This window comes from Lucilia sericata, unplaced genomic scaffold, assembly GCF_015586225.1.
Source record: "Lucilia sericata isolate MDLA Ls3-8-SP2 unplaced genomic scaffold, ASM1558622v1 Contig000113F_arrow, whole genome shotgun sequence".
Classification (NCBI taxonomy): Eukaryota; Metazoa; Arthropoda; class Insecta; order Diptera; family Calliphoridae; genus Lucilia; species Lucilia sericata.
The window spans coordinates 320,519-331,028 of NW_023994145.1; the positions used below are offsets into that span (position 1 = coordinate 320,519).

Here is a 10,510-nt window from a genome sequence, read left to right on the forward strand (position 1 = left end):
CCCCGTTCAGACAGTGCAATTATACGTCATTCACGCTCTCATTCGTCATTCAACCCCCAATTACGTACTCAATTACATGATTCGCCATAAACAATTTCTGCTGCGAATTACACAAGATGTACGTAATTCAGCTTGAATTACTTACGAATTACGAATGAATGAGCGTCATCTCTAATTTTTATCGGGTATTTATGATAACTTTTTTTGGGAAACTTTTGATTTTTGTGTGTGAGAGAAAGAGAAACAAATATCAACGATCTCTTTCTCTCACGCACAAAATCAAAAGTTTTCCAGTGTGAACCAGGTCTAATGTGACGGAGAAAAGGATTAATTGGCTATCGTCATTCAGAGGCCGAATTAAGTAATTCAACTGCTCGTGTGAACTTGGTATAACACATAAACAAGTTTTGATCAAATTTTGACGTGTGGCCATACAGCTATAGCCGATTTTAAGCCGCCGCCAAAATTCATACTGTCAGCCGCCGACACCGTTAATGTTTGTCGTCGCAAGTCTCCGTGACACATTCATCGAGAAAGTGTTCATTTTGAAAAGCAAAAAATACCAAGCCGACACACAACACGCTAAAATTATTGTGCTTGCGTAGTTATTAAAAAAATATTGCGAAATTAATCTAAAATAATTAAAGAAATTATTGACAAAGCATTTATTACAAGGTAAATATTATTAATAATATAAAAGTGATACAAACGAGCAAAAAAATCAGTATAAAAAAGATGAATGTAAAAAGTCTCACTGCAGCAGGCATTTTTTTCTAACCTCATGTATTTTAAAAATGGCGTCTGCCGGTGCTAATATTGAAAAAAAACCCACAATTTTTGTGAACGAAATTTGTTTGTCTTTTCTAGCACAAATAGCGGCTTTATTATTTAATATTTCAATACAGTTGACGCAAGCTAAAATAAACAAACAAAAATGGCCGATAATGATGATCTTTTAGATTACGAGGATGAGGAACAAACCGAGACCACCGTTGCCGAAACACAAGAGGCACCTAAAAAGGATGTTAAAGGTACCTACGTATCTATACACAGTTCTGGTTTCCGTGATTTCCTCTTAAAGCCTGAAATTCTAAGAGCTATTGTTGATTGTGGTTTTGAGCATCCCTCGGAAGGTAAATAAAAAAAGCATCCTCAGAAGTTAAAAATGCTAATAATTAAATATATATTTTTTTCGTTTAGTACAACATGAATGTATTCCCCAGGCTGTTCTAGGCATGGACATTCTCTGCCAGGCTAAATCTGGTATGGGTAAAACTGCAGTATTTGTGCTTGCCACATTGCAACAGCTGGAACCCACTGAGAATGTTGTTTATGTTCTAGTCATGTGTCACACTCGCGAACTTGCATTCCAAATTAGTAAGGAATACGAACGTTTTTCCAAATATATGCCAACAGTTAAGGTAAATTTCATTAATCATACTAAATGAATGAAGACTTAATACAATAATTAACAAAATGTTTTTTTTTTAATCTATAGGTTGGAGTTTTCTTTGGTGGCTTATCCATACAAAAAGATGAAGAATCTTTGAAAAATGTTACACCTCATATTGTTGTCGGTACCCCTGGTCGTATTTTGGCTTTGATTCGCAATAAGAAGTTGAACTTGAAGCATTTGAAACATTTTATTCTGGATGAATGTGATAAAATGTTGGAACAACTTGGTAAGTACAGATACAAAATGTTAGCGTTATTTTAAATGTTTATTATGAAATGATAAATTAAAATATCACGTTATATCTACATATACACTCGAAAGTAAATGATATGTAGATTCATATTTAGCTGTAGAGTAATAAGTTTGTGCTAGTGTTTCTTATCTTTTTATAAACGTTTAACAATAAGTAAAACTTAATTTCCAAAAGAGATTCCATTTAGCGATATCTGTTTTTTGGATATAAGGTTCTGAACTATTCAACTTTAAGTTTCTTTTAACAAAACTACTGAAATTTAAAAAAAAAAGACTAACTATTAAGTCAAAAATCTGCAATTATTTCTTAGCTTCTTTTGAAATTTTGCAAAACAAATTAGAGATAAGGCCTGTTCGGAAATGCATTACTGCACAGCATCTGATGATAAGTCTGCGATACCGATGCAAATCAAAATAAAATAAATAAACTAACATATAAATACTTATACACCACATCAGCCATTTTTATTATGCGTGTTTCAACATTTTTATCGAATCATATATTTTTGTGATTCATTTTCGAACGCACTGAGCATCAGATGCAGAGCAATGATGCATTTCCGAATGGAACAATATCATTAGAAATATGTATATTTTTTTCATCGATTTAAACTGTTAATAACACTTTTCCTCTTTTGTCTTTTATTCCAGATATGCGTCGCGATGTTCAGGAGATATTCCGCAGTACACCACATGGAAAACAAGTTATGATGTTTTCCGCTACTCTAAGCAAAGAAATTCGACCGGTTTGCAAAAAATTCATGCAAGATGTAAATATCAACGAGTTTATAGTTCTATCAATACTTCTACCACTACTACTCCAATTAGTTGTTCTACAAAATACTAATCGTTATGCGCCACCACTAAGCAAAATCTCAAATCATATCTCCTGACTTGCAAAATAAAAAATCGAGCGACGACTTACGGTTTCAATAAATTTTGTATTTTTCACATAACATGAAATATAAAGCCGGGTATATATAATTAATGAAATTGAAATATATTTCTAAACGGGTACTATTTCAACAATCGTTTAAGAGCATTCAAATGCTTATAACATGACGTTCATTAATGTTCGGTTAAACTTTGTGATATGACAAAGTTATAAATTATTATAAAAACTAAACGTGGTAAAAAAACGAAAAACAATAATATTAAATTATTGCTTATAAATAATTAAAATAACTGCGGTTTATAACTCATTAAATGATAATTCACACAACAATTCTTAATGATCCTGAAAGAAAAATGAAAAACTCGTTAATTTTTCAACATAAATTAAAGAATTTACATCGGAATTAAATACATATTTAACATCGCTTTCTTAAACGATAGTTTACTTCAGCTTGGTGAATGAAGATTAAGTTCAGCCAATAAAAATTTTCAAATTCTATGTTGGAGTCCATCCAATGATGAAGTCTCGTGCAATGACAATCTCACACAAACAAACACATTAACAACTTTTGCTCAGACATTACTACATAAAGTCTGTTTCCGTAGGCTTTTGTGTCTGTGGGCGGCATTTGCTAACGAAGTGCTTAACGATCGAATCGAAGCCCCCTTTCGAATGCGAAAGACTTGTTTTGAGAACGTTTTGGTGGTAGTGTGGCCGTATGTAGAGTAAAATTAAATTAAAATGACAATAATAGTTTACTTGAGTAGAGCGAACATTGTTTAATAATGAAAAGTTTTATTAATTTTAATCCTTTTGATTTCTGTAACCTTAATTTTTAGCCCATGGAAGTGTATGTCGATGACGAAGCCAAGTTGACGTTGCATGGTCTGCAACAGCATTATGTTAAGTTGAAGGAAAATGAAAAGAACAAAAAACTATTTGAACTTTTGGATGTACTAGAGTTTAATCAAGTGGGTTAAATAAACAAAAAAACTATAGTATTAGGCTTTATTAATTTAATTTCCATTTTTTAAGGTCGTTATTTTCGTTAAATCTGTGCAACGTTGCATGGCTTTGGCACAATTGCTAACAGAACAAAATTTCCCTGCTATTGGTATTCATCGTGGTATGACACAGGAGGAGCGTTTAAATCGTTACCAACAATTCAAGGATTTCCAAAAGCGTATACTAGTGGCCACCAATTTGTTCGGTCGTGGTATGGATATTGAACGTGTCAATATTGTCTTCAACTATGACATGCCCGAGGACTCCGACACCTATTTGCATCGTGTGGCCCGTGCTGGTCGTTTTGGTACCAAGGGTTTGGCCATTACCTTTGTTTCGGATGAGGCTGATGCCAAGATTTTAAATGAAGTCCAGGACAGATTTGATGTTAATATTACCGAATTGCCCGATGAAATCGATCTGTCATCTTACAGTACGTTCAGCATTTTTTTTCCTTGAAATTAACTCATTCATGTATAACTTTTATATCCTTTTTTTTGCAGTTGAGGGCCGATAAATTTTTAGCAATTAAGTGATAGCTGCCAATCTTACTTATTCTAATAACAATTAAACAAATTTTCCAGAAATGAACCGGTGGATATATGGCAGTTTATGAATGTAAACAATTATTAAAACTAATTTGATTTACAACACCCTGAAGAAATTATCAATAAAAATATTCAACACCAAGAATAACAACAATAATACCATACTCACCCAACAAGAAGAGTTTTTTCTTATTTATTTTACTTATTTTATATGAATGATTTGCACTAATTTTAAATTGCTTATTTTCGAAGCAATTGGTGGTCATTAGAAAAAAGATAACTGATTTTTTTATTGTAGGATATAAATAAAACAATAAATCACTACTCTATTACCATATTTTCATGGTGATTGTGGTAGAAAAGTAAATAAAATTAATGGATTTTTTTTACATCGTGTTGTGAATGTTTATAAAAGGGTCTGTTGGGAAATGTTGCAAATAAACTGATGCTCATTTTATGCGTCGAGTTTTACTTTCGTTTAAAAACGCGTAAATGTTAATTTCATGAAACAAATTAAAATCTAAACACCTATGATGCGAATTTTGCCGTTTTTTGCGCATCACAATTTTTGTGATGCATTTCTGAACGTACTGATGCCCAGTGATACATATTCACCCCTATGGTTTATTTGAAAATAAATGCACCACAGAAATTATAATGGACAAAAAACGGTATGTATATCCAATAAAGGAAATTATGTATTTTTCCATTTAAGAACGTTTTTTAATGTTTGAAAATGGAGTTTTGAAGATACTGAAGACTAACGTGAGTTAACGTTGTCCGATTTGAAGAAAAACCACATTTATTATCTTAGAAAGGTAAAAATTATATTTTGTTGTAAATTTTTCCCGATATTCGTCAGTTACACAAAATTTTCAGGAGATATTTTAATAACACCAAACAATTTTAATCTACACCATTTCTAATTGTATATCAGAACTTTCCAATATAATTAGAATTTTCTGAAATATAAAATATACAGGCAAATCCCGGTATAACGAATCTCACTTTAACGAAAATCCGATATAACGAACAGCCAAATTTTTGACATTAACTACCTTATATAGCGAACGTTTAAGAAATTTTATACGAATAAAAAGAAAAAATACCTAAAAAAATCCAGCTTTTGATTTTATATTTATATTGTTAATATCAAAAACTTGATTGAGCAATTAGAATATAATGTAAAAATGTAAGAAGTCGCCCATATTCCCAATTTTAGTTATACTACATATCTGACCTATCGATCAAAATTCCTTACATTATAATCTAAAAAGCATAATTCTGTTAGATGTGAATTTAATGGTAAATTTAGCTTGAATAGTGTTTAAAAGGGATACATTGAAATAATAAAATTTTACAGCAAAATAAATTATTTCGATACCCCAATATGGCGCAATATTCCAGGGTTTTGAAATTATCAGCATGAGACTCAGTTATCGATTCTAAAGTTCAGTTTTTCCTCAAAAGAATTTAATTCTATCTTCTAGATAATAAAATAAGGTTAAGGAAATAGCAGGAAATTAAAGTTGTTAGAAAACTAAAATCCTTCACAAATTTTTCAATCGGTTCAGATGTTCAAAATGGAAAAACGTGTGCGTTGATATTAGTTGTTTGAAATAAAATTTGAAGTAATAATTTCATACATTAATTTGAATGGTTTTTTGTCCATTAAATAAAGAAATTTACTAGAAAAAATAATTCCGATATAACGAATATTTCGATTTAACGAAAGGGCCTGACATTATATCATTCGTTATATCATTCGTTGCCTGTATTTTTGAAACATAATTAGAAATTTCTGAAATGCCTATAAATAGAAATTTTTCAAATATAATTAGAAATTTCTGAAATATAATTAGAAATTTCTGAAATTCAATTGGAAAAATTCTGAAATACAATTGGAAATGGTGTTGTTTTTTCTTATTTATCATTTTAGAATGTTTATTTTTTATACATTACGATTTTACTATAAATAAGGCTGATAGTATACACAGAAAAAAGTTTCAGCATAAATATAATGAACTGCTTTCATTGACTAAAGTTAATAATATTTAAGAATAAGTTCCTAAATTGTATGAATTTTTTCATTTTTATATTTTTAAACATAATCTAGAAGCCTTGACTTAAAATATTAAAAATTTTCTTTATATTTTTCAGTTTGTTAAAAAATGTTTCATATTTTCTTTAGAAAATTTTTTATTTCTTTATGATTTTTAGATTGAAAACAATGAAATATGCGCGTAACATGCAACATTTTCTGAAGAATGGATGTTTAGCTATATGCTGGTTTTTTTTATTTCATATTTTGTTTTCCAGCATTTTTATTTATTTATCATAAAAATTCGCTAATATGTGATTATTTTCTAAAAAATGGAAGATATTAATAGGTAACGGTTATTTATTTATTGCATTTTGATGAAAATCAAAGAAAATGAACAAAAAAATCTTTCATGTACAAATTCATACATTTTATGAACTTTTAATATTCTGAATGAAAATGGTTTGGGAAAAAAAAGTCATGTTCGATTCATACAATTTATTTCAAAATTCATTCCAAATATGAATTATTTTTTTCTGTGTATATTTAATGCCTCATTTTTAAAAAATCTCAAAAAAGTAAATTTTTTCTATATAACCTACTGACCCTTTTTTTATTACCGATATACATATGTATATAACTTTAGTAGAAGTGAATGGGTTAAAAACTGCTGAAATAATTAAGCGATTTTCAAATAAAATATGGTAACATTAGAATGAAAAGCAACGTTGCCAGTAAAAAAAAACAAAATGAAAGATAAAAAATAACGGAACTTTGCGCAGATAAATAAATTTTTTTAAACATTTTAAAATAGTGCGAATAAATTTTATTTTAAAATATAAACTAATCACTCTTTTCTGCTTTTAAGAAATCAACTTAAAGCAAGGTATAACAACGTGATTTAGTTAAAATATTCGACAAAAATTATATTGAACTAAATGGAATCCAATAAAGAACAAATGTTTATGATGCACACCATGTGTCGAAATGAATTAAGTTTGTTAAAAATAAATCTGGAAAAATTCATAGAGGAAAGCGAGCGCTGTCAAAAACTACTAAATGATTTGAATGCCATAGGTGGAGGAGGAGGATTCACTAACATTTTTGGCCTGATTGTTTTTGATCGCTACATGACACAGGTGGTTACTGTCTTAAATATGGCTCGCAAATTTAACATACAACTGGAAATTAATAATTTAGATCAGACCGTGATTAATGCTTCGTCCAATGGTTGTTTGGATGATGCAAATTTTACCCAAACACGTTTACTGAAAGATTTTATCGAATGGAGAAATTCTATTGTGCAAGATGGCGCGATACACGATGGAGAAGTTATAAGCCCCAAAGCTGGTAGAATAAAAATGTCTCAACATTTGTCCGAAATAAATGAAGACACCTTACCTAGTAATGATAAAGCCCGAATGGTAGAATCTTTACAGAAGCACGAGAATAACAGTTTGTTAAATCATCAAAAGGAGCCACAGAGCGAATGCATTACTAACAATTCCAAAAATAAAACAATTAATGATTTGTTAGATGTTATATTGCCCACAAGAAGTCTTGATCTCTTCCAAAAAGGTTATAATTTTCATGCCTATATAGTTTATGTGGGAGACTATAAAAAACGTGAATTTTTCATTTGCCAAATGGATGACTACAAGACACTATATGATTTAAGCAGCAATATAAATTTCAAACCTATTCCAAGGGAGTCTTTACCAACTGACGAAGTGTTTTGTGTATTAGAGATAAAAGATACCACACTGAGAGAATGTGTCTGGAGAGCAGTAATTGTACCAAGCGAAAGTACAACCTCCAAATCTCAAAAGTTTGCTTATTTGATAGATTTTGGTGAAGTTATACCATTAACAGATCAATGTACAACATTTGAAGCACCTTTACTCTACAGAGAAATACCTCCGCTGGCCATTAAATGTATATTGGAAGGCGTTGAGGATACCCATTTGAATTGTGTAATTAAAGATCAAGAAAAATGTGAGCAGGCCTTGCATAAAAATGAATTTGAAAAAGTATCATTCCGCGTATTGCATAAAGACGATCGAGTGCTACATGTAGTCATGTTGGAAACACCCACGAAAAACAATAATACTTTAACCATGACAAGAAATAAACAATCAAATCCATTTTTAGATTTTGAGGATTTGGAAAATGATGATGAAAATTCAAGTAAAAACACAGCTGCATTACAATTACCCAGATCATTGTTAAAACAAGCTTCACCAACAAAACAGCCGAGTTTAAATATTCTCAATGAAGTTGGTGATAAAGTACAAGTAGTTGTAACACACATTGTCAATCCCATATCTTTTTATGGAATCATACAGAATGATTATTGCAGTGACTATAAAACATTCTCTTGGCATGATCAACAAATATCTCCGTTACAGAAACAATTGTATCCTCCGCCACAACTAAATGAAATTGTCTTATCGCAATATGTTAAAGATGATTATTGGTATCGTGCTAGAGTTATTAATATTGATTCGCAAAAGCATCTTTATGAGGTAAATATCAAATAATTTTTTTAAATTTCTTATTATTGTTTCATCGATGTTTAATTTAAATAAAATTTAGAGCTTGTTTGTTATTTTTACTGCAACTGTTTTTATTCTAAAATGTTGGCATTGTTTTAGCACTCAAATTGCTAGATTATTGTAAGTTGATTCCTTACCTTTATACCTTCATATATGAAGATTAAAAGTGTTATTTTATCTCCCCCCAGTAAACTTCAATATAACTTTAAAATTATGTAAATCTAAAGCACACAGTTAATGATAAACGCATAATTTCATCAATTTGATAAAATTAATGTTCTCTATTCCGAAAATTTATTCAATAACATGCTTGAAACCGATACGCAAGTTTGGCAATATGTTTATAAAAAGACATTTTTTAAATAAATGTATGAAATCGTTGGGAGCTTAGGATTTAAAATTATATAAACTATACCCTGTTTGGTTATGTTTAGGAGGGTTATGCACCATAAAAAAGTGCAACTCCACTCAGGGACCATAGTGATTCATTCATAGAAAGTGAATATCTAAAGATAAACGAAGCACTAGAAAAACAAGAATGAACATAGGCAAATCATAGAGATGAATGAAAACAGGTCGATTCTCAAAGGGTTTCAATGCAGAAGATTCCCTAAAGAAAGGAATGTGATTAAATCTTAATCTCCCTTTAAAATCCAGTCGAAGAAATGTCTAATTCCCCTGATAAAACCTAGTAGACAGCGAAGGTTAAGTCCCATGTTACTATGTGTAGATATAGTAGATAGTAGAGAAATACTTAATAGTTTTAAAAACTAATCAATCAATCCTTTTTGCTTAACTTTTCATAATTATCATTTCAGGTTTTTTATGTTGATTTTGGAAATACTGAAGTGGTAACTTTAAGTAAATTAGCTAAATGTTCTAAAGAACAACTTAAAGATCCTTTGCGTGCGGTTCTCTTTCGTTTGTCTAATCTTTCTATTGTAATGATGGCAGACGAACATGATGCATCAAATTCGTATAGTATAAAAACTCGTCTAAAAAGTGCAATTGCAAATATGGTCGTTATGATTCTTGATCAAATTCTAAATGTTGAAATTGTTCAGCGCATTAACAATGACTTAGTTGTGCGTTTAATTGATACCCAATATGCCGATATACCCAAAATACTCGTTGATATGGGCATTGTTGAAGAAATATAAAATGTTATTTTAATTAACTCTTGTTATATAATACTTTAAATGTTAAAGTATTTTACTTTTTTTATACTAGTTTTAATATTAATTTAATATTAATTAATCGTTGACATATAGACAAACAACTATATGAAAAAGATCGAAAGTATTAAAGGGGAATATTTGGATTAAACAGATTTTTATAAAAGTATTCATAGAGATTGGGGTTTTCGATCTTTTTCACTTTAGTTGTTTGTCTATATTATAAATTTAGTAAATTATGAATTATTTTATATTTTTTTTCCACTTTCTAGATTTTAATACTTTGATTTTGTTATTATTATTTTTAATAAATTGATTTTAACTTAAGTTTTCTATTGTTTTTATTTGCCTTCTTTAAAAATAAAATGTTATTAAATCAGACAAATTTAATCATTTCATTATTGTATTGTTGTCGTAAATATCAATGAAAATCCTAGTCTGAGTTTGTAAACCGTAAAATATTATTTCCTTAATGAAATATCAACAAAACGATTCAAAATGTGAAAATGTACATTTTAAATACAAATTTAACGACATTTCTTAATTAAACATTCTTTCTCGGTTAATCGATAAAACAAATTTT

General features: G+C 29.6%; 2 protein-coding genes across 2 annotated transcripts; both read left to right on the plus strand.

Annotated features, from left to right (window-relative positions):
* Positions 1-484: 484 nt before the first annotated feature.
* On the plus strand, positions 485-4,329 carry LOC119600406 (ATP-dependent RNA helicase WM6). The gene is made up of 8 exons (XM_037950610.1): positions 485-675; positions 868-1,133; positions 1,201-1,421; positions 1,499-1,682; positions 2,360-2,478; positions 3,443-3,574; positions 3,639-4,041; positions 4,112-4,329. Exons 2-8 carry the CDS (start codon positions 935-937, stop codon positions 4,123-4,125), a joined length of 1,272 nt encoding a protein of 423 aa, XP_037806538.1. The 5' UTR covers positions 485-675; positions 868-934; the 3' UTR covers positions 4,126-4,329.
* Positions 4,330-6,929: 2,600 nt separating this feature from the next.
* On the plus strand, positions 6,930-10,254 carry LOC119600417. Its single transcript, XM_037950621.1, has 2 exons — positions 6,930-8,722; positions 9,571-10,254. The coding sequence occupies exons 1-2, from the start codon at positions 7,136-7,138 to the stop codon at positions 9,910-9,912; spliced, it is 1,929 nt and encodes a 642-aa protein (XP_037806549.1). The 5' UTR covers positions 6,930-7,135; the 3' UTR covers positions 9,913-10,254.
* The last annotated feature ends 256 nt before the right edge of the window (positions 10,255-10,510 follow it).